Below are 15,613 nucleotides of genomic sequence, written 5' to 3' on the forward strand. Positions count from 1 at the left end.
CATTTCACCAGGAACAGCTGTTGAGCAGAATCACTTCTCAGCCCGGTGATAAAGAAAGACAAGACAATGACCTGAATGAATAAAGCGCAGCCATGTTTGTTTTTACTCTTTCCTCGACTGTGACGGCTTCTGACTTATCCATTTGTGTCACGTTTTTCTCATCACTTGATTTTGCTATTCTAACTCTCTTTCCTCCTCTGGATGCTTGGAATTTAAAACAGAGGAGAAAATGATGTAAAACAAGTTAAAGGGTGTCTAATTTTCTCTGTGTTTACGTCCGCTAATATTAAGGATTCAAACTGCGAGATAAGGGGATAATTGGACTCCTCTGTTGTAGAGCAAGCATCGACTCGCAGGAATAAAGAAATAATGAGTTATGATAAAATAATGGCATAGGCCTCATCAATTGAACATGAGTATACAGAGGAGACGGAGAGAGCAGGCATTAAACGTACACCTAATCTTTAGCAAAGATTGAAACATGGGATTTAAAGATGCTGCCACCATATCTAGAGTTATATCACTACAATTATCGATATAGTTTATGTTGTAACTTTACGTAATCATTTCATCCCTTTCCATTATGTTGATGATATCTTCTGCCAGCAGAAGTTTCCTTTGAGTTCTCACCCCTCTGCTATTTGGATTCAAGTTCATTATTCAAATATTTTTACTCAAAGCAAATAAACATGACTGCAATTTCTCTCAGGGCAAAATGTGCTCTTTGATCTCTAAACGTATTTGTAGTGAAGTTTTAAAAGAAAAAAAATAAGGTTTGATTACATCTGAGAATTAGTAGTATTAATTAAACCCCCCTTTTTACATGTGCTGATGTGATCTCCCTGCCAAGAACGAACTTTAAACAGCATGATTTCACCACATAATGAGGCTGTGCTTATGATGTTATGTGGTTGGGATTCAAAACGTGTAGTGTATGTAAATCAGTCCTGCTGGCCTGCCCTCTGCTCGGAGCCAGGCGAGAGGTGCCCATAAACATATAGGGTGTGTTCCTTTCCTTTTCTCTCTCTCTCTCTCTCTCTCTCTCTCTCTCTCTCTCTCTCTCAACCACAATGACCTAGTTAAGCAACAATTTGAAGGCAGTCAAGTCCACAAGATTGTCAAAATACGCCAGTAATGTTAGTTCAATCAGTATGACCTCATTTTGCATGTGAGAGCTGCTAATAATTAGTTTAACATAAGAGTAAACTGTTTTTTATTGTCATTATATATTGATTAATTATAGTTACTAGTTATTTATTTTGAAGATTATTATAGAAGAAGAATAAACTTTTTTTTCTTAAAATGTATTTGACTAATTATATGACTCGTTTATTATATTAACTAAAGTAACATAATATCTCTCTGGTTAAATGAGAACAAAAATCACAAAAATGACAATTCACCCCACAACTCAGAGAGCAGAATGAGGACATTCGTTCTCATGTGTGTGCGTGTCTGTGTGCGTGTGCATGTGTGCGTCATACAAAAAGAGAAAGTGTTTTTCTTCTTCCCGCAGCCAAAGGAAACCATTGAAGTACAGTCTTTTATTCTCTTCACGCAAGACATTTGACATTTTGTCACACACTCACTATTCTCAAATAAGTGTGTTGTAGCTACGAAGCAGCCGACCTACATTGGATCTTTGATCTCTCAACCATAGAGCGTTTCCTGTGCATGCGCTGTTTCTTCAAGGACATCCTTCGCCTCCTCAGGATAATCACATTGACTTACACCCCCCTTTGCATAAAGCCAGCCAAACGGGCTATTAAGTGAGGTGCGCTAAGCAATCCCAAGCCATTAAATGTGATTTACTTTTTAATATAGACATTGGCATAGTTTATTGTCGCATAAAATTGTATATTTTCCAACATTGTAGCTTCTGGAGAGCTCTTGGGCCCGATACAGCAGTTTTGGCGGCTATCTGTGTTTCCGCCAAGCAAGGCCTTTCTCCTCGTACAGACGGAATTAAAGAGTGCCCTTGACCGGACCGCTGAGGAGTAGCAACTGGTTAACTGGATAGAATGCAAACAAGAAACAGGACCAAACCCCCAGAGGTTTTGCTCTTCCAAGACAGGAAACGACCTCCTGCACTACTTGGAACGCAGAGAGAAACACCGGCCTCTGAAGACAGTGACATGTGGTCAGGGGAGGCATGAATTATCCACTCAAAACAATAACATGATGCTGTCGTTTTTGAGGCTCAAAATGCTTAGAATGTTAGCAGCGGCATAAAAAAAAACAGGCCAAACGGTCAGCTTAGTTAAGGTGAATACAGTTCAACCAGCTGATATCGTGAGTTCAGGCCACAGATTACTGCTGTTGTCTATGCAGGCACTCACCGACACCCAGCAGGTCTCCGTACCCCACATTTGTTACAATAATGAATCGTATATTATTCATATTATTGGTTTACGTGCAGTCTGATTTGGTGTGTGAATCTGGGTACTTGCAAACATAGGAAGGTCATAAGTGCTTCCACTATGAGAAACCCTGGTCCTGAGCTGTAATCGATAACAGCTGGGTGGATATTATTACATGGATGTAAATCTGGTGTGGAGTATGGTGTGCCTCCCCAGTCCCCTGCCCTAGCACAATGCAGGACACCATCCACCACTCAACACTCACTCTGTTTGAAGCCCAGGAATGGGATCCTCTCGATGGGCGTGTCCCTCTCCTTCATGTACTTGTAGAGGGCCACCAAGAACGCCTGCTCCTCCGCGCTGTTCTCCTCCTCCGCCTCCGCCTCCGCCTCCGCTTCCTCCTCCTGCTTCTTCTTCTCCGCCTTCTTCTCCCTCCTCTCCTCCTTCTCCTTCTCCTTCTCCCTGTCCTTCTCTTTGCCTCGCTCCCTCTCCTCGCCCGAGGGCCTGCGGGCTTGGACGTTGACCTTTGGCCTCGCGGCCGAGCTTATTCTGCTGTCGCTTCCCGCCGCCTTGCTGCTGGGTTTGAGCTGCGAGGTGGAAGACCAAGAAGGAGAAAATCAATGGAAGCCATTTGGGTCAGAAGGCAGGCGGTTGAATACAATGATGGATGCTCGATGAGATGTTAATCCACAATATGTGCTTGTGAAGCCAATTTGTTTACAGGAAGGGGACATTAAAGGTGTGTTTTATGTTGTTGTTGTTGTTGTTTTAGTGCTGTCGTCCCAAGGGAACGTGGTGAAGGCGCTGATGCACTTCTTGCAGTGCGGTACACTTCCATGTCCAAAAAATAAAACAGATTAAAACTGCAAGTCATAGAGGCGTCTTGTTGCTCAGGGAACCAGAACCAGGACAACCCTTTAATGTGATTTTGGGTCAACAATGGGAGTGTACAGCACTCAAGGTAAGCGACTGTCTGTTGTACAGACCAGGACACAACAGCAGACTAAAAAACATGGTGGTTTTTAGCGGTAGTTGTTGTTTTGTGTTGTTTTTCATTCAGGATGACAGCAATAACAAAAGGCACAGAAGTGTATTTAATTATAACAAAGGAAAACAATTCTTCAAATTCCCTTTGACAACCTGCTGAGGAAGAAAGTTCTACTGGATCTTGGTCAATGCTATTTTAAAAGCGATCACCAAGCTCAAAACATTTGTTTCTCGTTCCATTTCTGTTGATGTTTGCTCCAGCGCGAGAACACTTACTATAACTGAATAATGCTTGCGTGCATCAACACATCTTAATTAATGTGTCATCGTAGACTTCCTACCTTGGCAGGGTTCTTTTTGCTGGACGGACTGCAGGGCTCCTGTGATGCCACCGGGGCCGAGCCCTGAGTTGAGCATGGCATTGACCCCTGACCTTGGCTCTGGGAGTCCCTCCGCTGGGAGACAGACAGCTTCTTCTTGCGCGGCCGGCCCTTGAGGTTGGGCGCTGAAAGTGAGGGAGAGGAGAGGCCGGTGAGCAGAACAATCGCTGGCTACCGGTCCTGACAACCAAAGCACTCGGATGTTCACCGCCGCGGTTGCATTTTTATGGGTAGACAGAGATTCCCAACCCGGCTGTGTACTAACTGTATAATAAAGAGGATGGGAGGCATTGCAACATAAAGAAGATATACTTGGCGGCTGTTTGTAGGTCTTGTCTAAGTGTCTATAAGTTGTCTGTCTGTATTAGCTTGTTATTTGTCATATTAGGTGTAATATCTTGCTTGTGTTCTAGTATGTGTAGTATGAGATTTGTGGTGTAGCATGTCACCCTTTTCCTGTCTTTTATGTATTTTGGAACTATTTGCCACCGGTCTTGTGTACTGTTTTCCTCAGAGCCTTAAGTATGAAGGTTTCCTCCCTTGATTACAGTAACGCTTTAGCCCTGATGGATGTATTTACTTTATACGGGTGACAAAGAGGAGGAATAAAGAAGGGTTCAGATGTAGCTCGGCATTGTGTTGTGTTTTTCTCTTTCCTCCACACACCGACTGATTATCTCCATTAGCTCTCGGTGCGCTAACATGCCGCATAGCTTAGACACTTGTTAATTAAAAAAAACACACCAGACCTGCAGTATGGCTTGGCCTGCCATGTTTGACAGTTATAATCGCTCAGTTCACAGCAGACGCACATGGTGCCAGCGTCAGGGCGCTACAGCTGTCCGAGTGGGTTCTGACACGCCCACGTTCTACACTAGGGTTTAGAGGGGCGGAGCTTACTGGGAGCAACAAAAACACACAAAATCTCAGAGATAGAGACAGAGAGAGATAGAGAGAGAGAGAGAGAGAGAGAGAGAGAGGGGGGGGGGGGGGATAGAGAGGAAGAGAGACAGAGGCAGAGATAGAGAGAGGGAGAGAGAGAGAGAGAGAGAGAGAGAGAGAGAGAGAGAGAAAGAGAGTCAGACAGAGAGAGAGAGAGAGAGAGAGAGAGAGAGAGAGAAAGAGAGAGAGAGCGGGAAAGAGAGCAATAGCATTGAACAGACCAAGTTAAGCCATGCATTACACAGCATCTACTCCCTTTCCATCTGCAATGACAATCAATTCACAGTCAAGGTTGCTATGCGCCAAAGGGACTCTGATTATTTTCGTTGGATCAAATTCTCATCAGGAAAACGCTAGTATAACACGCCGCTGAATAAAATAAAGAGGCCGTCATTAAAACAAGTCAACATGACTGTGGCTCAGCCACCCGGAATATCAATCCTAAACGTTGTGTTATTCATACAACAGTTACAATGGGAGGTAGAATAGGACCATTAGATGAGGCGCTCATCAGGGCCTCGCCACTCGCCTGGAGAAACATCCACTTGAATCCTGCTGTATTCAAAGTTATATCAACTCAAACTACATGGGCTTGGCTCCATTGCTCGCTCTCCGTTCCATTGTGTTTATTTTCTCACACTCTCTCTCCCTCTCAATCTCTTGCTCTATTATGTGTCTCTCTCGCGTTCATTCAATTTAAATGCACAAACCTGTATTAACGTGATACATACGCGCTTCTGCTAATGCAGCTGCCGCAGCGATCGGTATTTATGATCAATGATGATAACATCAATAATAAAAATATGTAACAACAGCGATTAATCTCCTCTCCCAGCCTATTTGTCCGCCCTTCATTACTGCAGAATATTACATGAAGCCTTTGTGTAACAGATGACTCATCCCCCTTTAATACCTCCAGCTCTGACCTGGAAGATGATTTATGTGAAAGCTAGTGGCGCCGTTTTCAGCACGCACGTGTGTGCGTGTGTGTGTGTGTGTGTGTGTGTGTGTGTATGTGTGTGTGTGTGCGTGTGTGTACACAACACATCCCCAGGAATGGCTTGCTTTCAATGTGTTGCTGTTTTTAGTGCCTTCTCTCACCCCCCCCACCCCCCCGACGTCTTATGCTGTGCTAAACAGACAGCGGTGGTGTTATATAACGCTCTGTTTACATATATTATCATGTCAAATGATGCTGCTTGGCAAAACAAGACATTAACTGCAGATCCGATGCAGCGAAAACACAGTCACGCAAACACACAATGGGAAGCCATCGATTCGTCATCATTGGGGGTCGGGGGCACAACTTTGTGGAGATGTGGTCCTTATCGATGTGGGATGGAAATTGAGGCGATGCACATGCAGTCATAGTTTTTCTATTCAGTGTTTCGAGACACCCCTCGGAAATTGTAATGCATCTGCGGTTCAGGTTTTTCAATTGCCACCGCAAATTATTTGTCACTGTTGTTGTTGCAAACGTTGTCCTATTGCGTCCCTGATGTGCAATCTTAAATTCAGCCGGGAAAATCAATAGGGAATATTGACGCGTTGGCTGAATCGCATTCCTTTGGATGAATTGAAATGTCAAATAGAAGGTAACTCCAAACTCTACATTGGAGCGAATGCATATGGTAATATATATGTTTCTTATGATCTAAATGGTCATCTCCCTCGTCGCCTTTAAATAACCTTTGAATTGGAAGCCATAGATCATCTGTTATCACCTTGCTATCCCCTTTGAATTTAAATACCAGCCCGGCCGGCTGGGACTCACTTCCCTGCTCGCTAGGAAACTCAACAGTGCTATGAACACCTGATAGGATCCTAAGTATACACTGATAAATACCACCAGTGTTCAAGTACACTGATAACAAACATAACCACACATAATGCACACAAACCCAGCGGAGCAGGTGATCATACTTGAGTTTGTCCACTGATGGCTGACATAGGGCAGAAGTCCTCTTCACTGTTTAACACACATGCTGAACGATATATAAACACATTGGCTTGGGTGTCCTTAAGCCAACATAGTGGTACATATACATTTACATTAAGGGCATTTAGCATACGCTTTTATCCATAGTAACTTACAATAAGTACATTTGTCAGAAAAAGGTGAAACAATGTATCTCTGTCGGTACAGTAGAGATGTTCATAGAACCAAGTGAAGCAAGCACTAACAATCACTAGGTTAAGCCATTTCCCATGCACAATAAAGATAGCTAGGATAAGATGCAACAAAGTACTACAACTAAGTACAACATATAATAAGTGTGTACATTAAGTGCCAGGATGTACAACATACAATAAGTAGGAAGGGTGGGATGGTACACAGGGAAGGCTGTCGATCACACTAAAGACCCATCCCTATTGAGCTGTATTGTTATCATAGTTATTATTTATATTATTGTTATTATTATGACCACGCCAACGCCAGCAAGGATGTTGATGTTGATGATTATTACTACTCTTATTACTAATACTCTTATTATTTTGGTCTTTCTGTTGTGGCAACTCCGGGCCGATCTGGGCTGATCTGGGTCACTGACCTGTCTTACAGTGACCAGATGATCCGTGCCTTGCTCAGCACAAGCGGGCATGTCACAAACACAAACACACACAGTCACATATACACGCACACATACACACACACACAAATTTCTTCTCACACACACATACACATTTATATGTATACACGTAAGGAGAATGACAAGACCTTTGCGCATTTGTCAACACAGAGGCACGCAACACACACACACACACACACACACACACACACACACACACACGCACACACACGCACACACACGCACACACACGCATACACACACACACACACACACACACACACACACACACACACACACACACACACACACACTAACATACACACACGCCCAAATATACACACACACTCAAAGACAGACACGCGCGCGCACGTGTTGGGATTATTACCTGTGAGGCGAATCCATCATATCTTGTCGCCGGGCTAAACCCAACAACCATGGAAGTCACAATGACTTTACCTGACAACATGATCTCTTTGATTCACCCCGCTGCCCTCAGCGCTCCAGCAGCATACAGCTCTCCGCGGCGTAACCTCGTCTGAGTCTCTCTCCCCCTTGCCCGCCCCCTATCTCTCTCTCTCTCCCTCCCTACATTATTTCCCTCTTTTATTCATGGATTCAATTAAAACCTGCGCCCTGGTAAGAGCTACTTCATTACCATTCGGTTGATGTCAATGATAATGAAAAAGTCATTAGAGACTGTTTTCAGAAGGCCTCCCGACTGCCGGATGAATCAACAGCGTGCCGCCACGGGGGGCCCGGAGAGGAGGGCTCTGATTGGCTGAGGGGCGGGAAAGAGAGGGAGACACACATCAAGCGGGCCCTGACAGCCCAGCTGATGGGTGCCCTAGGAGAGAGAGGGGAGCTAATATGTACGTAGCGCTCCCCGGCTCTGATGTCGTGGACGATGATCGCAGTCTATTAAGAACGTATACACACTCGGCGACATTAAAACAATGTTATGGTCATCGACTGAACAACACATAACTTAAGAGGAAACGATCGCCGTGCAAAAAGATAAACGTCCTTGAAATGACGTAGGATTTTATGAGAACTTGATTCATTATAAAACTGAATCCAAAAAATCAATTGAATGATAATAGCTGGCCCTGGATTGTGCTCACAAAGCCGTGCTGCTGACGCTCATTTTCTCCTTGGAGCTGGCTGATTTTATTTTCACCGCAGCTCAACTCGACAGTGTAAGCTTGTTCACTTAAAAGGATAATCAAAACCTTTGCCAGTAAGTCTGAATGATCACTAAAAACAGATTTCAGTGCGCAGCGCAGCGCATAATGACACATAATAACAGCAGAGTACATAGCTGCAGCATCAGGTGTAGAGAGACGGCTGTGTTCGACTGAAACCAATTTCACAACCACACACAAATTAGCAGTTGCCCTCCGAGGAATGCGGATGAAAGAATTACTTTGAATCCTTGGTGTGGAAATAGCAACATTTCCAGAATGACTATCTTTTCATTTAATACGGTATCAGTATGACCGTGGAATGGAAACCGATGGTTGGCCAACCGTGCTTTCCCTGTGTTAGATTTTCTCAACTCTCTCTTAATAAAGACCATTCCCTTTTCCTTTATTTAGGGTGGGTTAAACAGTGGACGACCCCCCATCATTTTTGTACCTCTCCTGCCTGTTCAAATGTCAGCTTACCGGTTTGAACTCAGTTTGACAATAATGGGGTCAGAGTTCAAACTGGGACTGAAGGGCTAATTCCTCGTCTTGCTCGGTGGGCTGGCACAAGGACTCAAGGATCTCAAGCAGTAGCCAAGTCCATGTCCGCGGGTTATAATTACGCCGTGTGGTGGCTCTTTTCAGAGGAAAAACATTACAGTATAACCGCCAAACTATTCACCCAAAAAACGTGCAGCGACATGAAATATCTATATTTCAAACCTTTTATCTTCCATGGTGAGGTCGCTCTGTTCTTACCTGTCTCAGCACAATTTTATCACAGGACATCTATTTTTAAAAGCTTAAAAAACAGAAAGAAAGACGTTTGCATGAATAACCGGGGTGTGTGAACAGCTATAACACGTATCCCTTTCTGTGTGCTCATTACTCCAACATTGTCACGTCTGACAGATGAGTGAGTGACTGTCTACCTCATGCACACACACACACACACACACACACACACACACACACACACACACACACACACACACACACACACACACACACACTCATACAAACACACACACACACACACACACACTGGCCACAGCTCTCTCTCTCTATCAGACACTGACAGCAACCAAAGAAAATGAATACAAATAACTCAATAATTCTCATACCTTCCGTCAGCGAAATCATACCAAAAGTTATGCATGGTGTCCCCACAGAGAGGGTGGGCATGTGGATGGAGGAGAGAGGGACCAATAGATGTATTACTCATCTTAAACCACAGTGGATCGCTTTGATTGCCTGCGATGATTCACTTTGGATTAATTTGGAATAATTCAACAGACTAAAAAATAAAAAGTAAACTAAAAAACAAATTGCTTTGAAAACATTTCCCTGAATGTGGAATAGTACAGGTTAGCTGCAGCCTCGGAGGACAAAGAACTACTATGTCTATTGATGAGCGCAGCAGCTAATACAGCAGGCAGGTATTTTAATGAGTTGTTGTGAAGCCAATGAGGAATGGGGTTGACTCTTGTTTTTTAAGCAGGGGAAGGGCGTTTCTTTTTGGGAAAATGTTTGGAAACCACACACATAAAAACATACAAACACACGCACACACACACACACACACACACACACACACACACACACAATCAAACACACATCAAAAAGCAAACGCACCCGCGCACACAAATACACACACTCACATAACCTCACACGCAGATACAAATACACACACGCTGAGAAGCTATTTGGGGGAAGAAGAAAAGGTGCAGTAATCGAATAGACACAGAAATCAGACATGGAAAGTCAGGAATACTGAAGAAGAGAACAGGAATTAATGACCCCAGAGGCTTTGGAGGAAGAAAGAAAGAGAAAGAGAAAAAGAGTGACGGGGCAAAAGATAGCTATGAGTATATATACTACATATCAAAAGTGTGTGTGCAAGTTCAGAGATTATGAACAGTGTTGGGTTGGTTTGAGAGAGAGGACCTGTATTGGAGGCCCCTGACACACAAGCTGAAACGACTCTGGTACAAGGCTATTAAAGATGTGTCAAGGGCACAATGGAGGGATTAGACAGGGCTGTTCACTAAACCAACACTCACAGCAACCACAGGTGTCACCCAGCATCCAAAGAACCTCTCTCTCTCTCTCTCTCTCTCTCTCTCTCTCTCTCTCTCTCTCTCTATCTCTCTCTCTCTCTCTCTCTCTCTCTCGCTCTCTCTCTCTCTCTCTCTCTCTCTCTCTCTACCCATGAATGTTTAAATAGATTCATAGCTGAGGGCCTCAGTTCGGAGAGACAGCCTCACATTCAATGTGATGGTAAAATACAGAATAAACACAGACTTTAACGTGAAGCTGCAAATGTTTTTTTGTTTTAAACCGTATATTTTTCAATATTAATACCCCTACCCCCCGCCTTGCCCCCTCCCATGTGGGTTTGAGCGGAGCTGGAAGTCAGTTCTACGGCCCACCACCGCCTGACTGCAGAATAACACTCATTGGATTTATTTCAGAACGGAGACATAGATGAAAGACTTATGGAATGTTTTCAATTCTTATTTCATTCCAGCGGACGCGGTGTGTGTGTAGCGGAGCGGACCAGTGTGTGTAGCGGAGCGGACCAGTGTGTGTAGCGGAGCGGACCAGTGTGTGTGTAGTGCCATAGCGGTCACGGGACCGGGCCAGGGAGAGCAGGTGCTTTTGGGGGCACTTTTTGAAGAACACAAGCTGCTCCTCTGTGCTACTGCCAACATGTGGACCACTGTACACTGCCTATCCTGGCTTGTAGTCTGAAGCATACATGAGTACACAAGCACTCATTACAATATCCTGCAACACAGGCCGGGCGCCGTGTGAGCTGGATTCCATCTTTATTTATTCATTCTACAAGATCCCCGCCACTGCTTTTTAGAAAAAAATGAATTAGGTGGATCAGCCATCCTGCTCCATTGTGATGCGTTTCCTAGCCTATGATTTTATTTGACAAAAAGTGGCGCAATACAGCCCCTTGGAATCAGCCTTTTATTTCCCCTCAAAGACCATTCCCTCTGCTGGTTTACTGACAGCTGTGTCTGAATGCATCATTATCCTCCTCACAGTGTGTGTGTGTGTGTGTGTGTGTGTGTGTGTGTGTGTGTGTGTGTGTGTGTGTGTGTCTGTGTGTGTGTGTGTGTGTGTGTGTGTGTGTGTGTGTGTGTGTGTGTGTGTTGGGCTGTAGCCTGTGGCAGACCTAACTAATTCTGAAGCCCCGAATAGAAATGACTCCAGGAGAGTGTGTCCTGTACCCAGCTACTACAAGTGCGTCAATCATGACGACAATGGACCAATGGGATGAAGAGGATGCCCTTTGTCCTGCCCATTTGGAACTGATGTGTGTAAGATGCTATCACATGTACACTAGTGTCATAAAGAGGTCCTTAATGAGGTAAAAAAATCCACATTGCAGGAGAAAATATGTGAGATGTAGATAGAAAGTTGGGAAATATATTACATTGTTTTTTCGAAAAGGTCATTGACATGGTGAATTAGGGATGCGCAAAACGATTCTTTTGCGGGAATCAGTTTTTTCAGTTCCGTTCACTACCACAATTCGTTCGATTGATTTGTTCGTTAAGTCAGATGGTCTGTTACGTCATTTGACAGGGAATCGGTAATGATGGAATAAATGTTAATCTACATGCATGTAGCCTACTACTTTCTAATGTTCTGGCGAAATTGCCCAGTGTAAACATTAAGCATATATATGAAGCACATACGTGCCTTTTTTTCATAAATATCCTTAATACACAATGGGATGGAGTAAGAATTAAATGGCGTCTTCCAAGAAGCGCTATCAAGCAGTGGAGCACCATTGTGCGAATTCCCTAGTAGACCAAACGAGACTCGTAATGGTAGGTAAAAACAATACTTTATTAAAGCATGCAATTGTAATGTAGAAAAGAATAAAAAGAAAACTTAAATTGCTTGCATGATATTGAAGCCTACAGCGATCGTTATTTAACTTGTGTGGCGGTGCCTTATCATTTGTTTACCCATGGGCCATGGTAACGCGATTGCTACCAGCTGTAGTACTCTCATTGGCTGAATCTATGAGAAAGTTTTAGACTCAATCAATATAAGGTCGCAGGGAGACAAAGCTCTGGTCGTTTGTATATTTTATTTACATGACCATGTTTTTGTTATATGTTTAAAAAAGAGTCAGTTCTCTTGTTTTGGGGATCAGTTCTCGTCGTTCACCTTCGGGATTCGTTCGTTCAGACCAAATCATTCGCGACCGACCCATCAGTAGTGAATATTCAATATTATAATTATCTCTTGACCAAACAAATGAATTGAATGTATTTAAGGCATTTTAGTACGTTAAATGCTCAAAGATATGTCTATAAAGTTTTTCACCAATAAAAGGTTTTGCATCACAGTTGAGGTCTAATTTTGTATAGATGTAGTCTGATCAAGATCTTCTTCCATAATATATTCTTCCATATCCGTTCTTCAAAGTGGCTATTTTGCATGTTCTGTGTAGGGATGATACTGCTGGGAGACAATGCCTGGCCCAGTAAGTAGGGCAGCACACATCAACTCTGTTACCAGGAAGTAATTCACTCACTGAGTGTCCTCTGGTGTGAATATAAAGAGATTGCTTCCAATTGCCTCTAAATAGCAGGTTGTATGCATTTTACAATTTTCTCCCTACAGATAATGAAGGGAACACTGATTTGCAGACTTACATTAAAGTCACACTGATTGGCAATTAACAGATGTTGTGAATTGTAATATGCGACTACACTGTTAGAAAAACTGCTGCTCTTTTCCCGTGTCCTCATAATCTGTCAAATTAACTCAACCATTGTATAGGGAGGGGAACATAAATTTAATGCCAAATCAATTCGATTTCTTCACCTCCCCCTCCTATCCTCTCTCTCTCACCTCTCTCTCATTTTTCTTTCTCTCTCCGCTCCCATTTTTCACGTCTATTTCCCCTTGCTGTCTTCTAAAAACTGTCAGAGCAGATGTAATTACAAACGGGGTGGTGGTGGTGTTGGAGAAAATAAATAAAATACATTGCTCTATGTTTGCAACAAAACGAGACATTAAAAAGCTATTATCAGAAAAGGGGAACAATTAGGCAGAGGCATGAGGAAGGGCGGCCCCCGCCATATGTTAGTGAGGAACGAGGACACCACCAGTCAACTAGTAATTATCAATCATCATCAGCAGCAGCTATCAAAACAGTGGGCCGGGCACGCACCCACTGCTGTTGCCATGGAGACAAGCCCGACGAGTGTGTATGTGTTTACCAGGAGATAAAAAAAAAAGAAAATGACTAGTACTCCAGACATTTTTAATTTGGCTTCAATTCCCAGAATTATTTTCTATGTATTCCACTTGGGTTTTTTTCAAATGTTTGCGTACATGAGTAAAGTAAAGTGTGTATGTTTGTCTGTGTGTGTTTGTGTATTTGTGCATGCATGCCTACATAAGTGGCATGTGTGTGTATGTGTGTGTGCTTGTGTGCTTGTGTGTGTGTGCGTGTGTGTGTGTGTGTGTGTGTGTGTGTGTGTGTGTGTGTGTGTGTAGTGTTCATGTTTAAGCAAATGTTGTTCAGAAGAGTGATGTCTTTGGCCTCAGGGTGACGCTGAGACAAGTGAGTTGTCAGAAATACAATTAGCAAGTGGAGTGTCTTCTGTAAAGTACAAGTGTTTGTGCATGTGTGTGTTTGTGTGTGTGTGCGTGTGGCTGTGTGTCGTTGTGTCTGTGTGTGTGTCTGTCTGTGAGGGCAACAAAGACAGAGAGATCGCCGTGTCCTGGTAATGAGCACATTTTTCTCTGGCAATACCAGGACAGTGTACGCTTTATTCAAGCTGTCATTATTAATATTCCACCGCAGGAGAAATATGACATTCACCCCTACGATCAGGACTTTTTCAGTTTCAATTTTACATATTTCTCCTCCGTGGGTTTAGCATAACCTACTACTGTTTCTTATTAACATGCACCATAAGCATTGGGGTGAGAATGATTTGCATTCCATACAGACATGTTGAACTATATCCTAAGATACCGCATCATGTCCCTGGTTTCTTTAACCCTGTGCGCACACTTCTGCTCTACATTCAAAATGGCCGCAGCGTTTCTAATTGAAATATCATCTTAAACCCTAACCCCTGGATACTGCAGTCCACTGGAAGGCAGAGAGAGGAAGGGGGAATCTTTGTTTAACTGCAAAACAAGCTTAATAAATGTAATTAGCCGTTGAACATTAAAGCTAGTCAGGGCATGAATGCGTGTAAAAAGCTCTGTGTCTCTGCGTTCATTGTGGCGGCGATTGGGAGAAATAGAAAGTAATGGCTAGTGCTCTTAATTCATTATTTGTGTGCCTTTGTACTCGCTCCCCCGGGGACGACGCAACATTACTCTTTCATCAGATCAAATGAAGCGGAGCGCAGCCATTCCAGGAAGAGCCAATTAAACTGTTCAAAGAAGTTTATTATTGCCGTGGATTATGAAATCATCCTCGTTGGGATTTGTGGAGCTGTGTGTGAGTGTGTTTCCACAGAGGTGTGAACCTCGGCATGTGAACGTCGACTGTATGTGCCGGAGCAACAGAAGATAAACGATTCTACATTGTTTTTGCACAAGTGTTTTTATGAGGCGCATTTAAGGAACTAATAGCAAGCAAAGAAGCTAAAATAAACAAGACACCAGACTGCACAGAGCGACTGTAGAGGCGATTGACAGAAACTTGATCCAAAAAAGGTGGTCCTGTTTTTTCAAGGGCTTGCCATCAGTGTAACTTAACGGTGCTATATTTGTGCACCCTGTCAAACACTGAATGTAACATGAACATGGGCTGCCTGATGAAAGCCACAACCTATATAATAAGCTGTTGATTATCTGTCAAAAGTACACATGCTGAGTGCATGCCGTCAGCGTGAATATGAAGTATCAGCAGTAAGTAGACAAAAAATGAAGAAGCAGTTTCATTTTAAAATTAAATGAAATATGTCAAAGTGCTGTGTCCCCATTTCAATCAATGTGGCCCTCCCTTGGGCCAACTGAAAAACAGCGTCAAGGTTACATCATGTTTAAAACGCATGCTTAAAGCAGGCTACAGTCAAGTTACAAATTGGTATCAGAGTTTAAATCCGTCAGAAATATCTCTTTGTAACTCATTAAGAGCAAAATCAATCTCCCATCTTAAAGAGCCAATTTTATATACAATTTTG

The 15,613-nt window shown here is 43.2% G+C and overlaps 1 protein-coding gene across 1 annotated transcript in view; it reads right to left on the reverse strand.

Moving 5' to 3' along the window:
• The window catches only part of arid5b (AT-rich interaction domain 5B), a gene marked incomplete at its 5' end in the record, with an annotated part of 70,903 nt that overhangs the window by 16,846 nt on the left and 38,444 nt on the right, over positions 1–15,613 (reverse strand). Inside the window, 2 exons of the mRNA XM_079728992.1 lie at positions 2,626–2,947; positions 3,689–3,852. Coding sequence (XP_079585118.1) covers positions 2,626–2,947; positions 3,689–3,852 — 486 coding nt within the window. The remainder of the gene's footprint in view (positions 1–2,625; positions 2,948–3,688; positions 3,853–15,613) is intronic.

The sequence above is a fragment of the Pollachius pollachius genome, assembly GCF_949987615.1.
Source record: "Pollachius pollachius genome assembly, chromosome: 2".
NCBI lineage: Eukaryota > Metazoa > Chordata > Actinopteri > Gadiformes > Gadidae > Pollachius > Pollachius pollachius.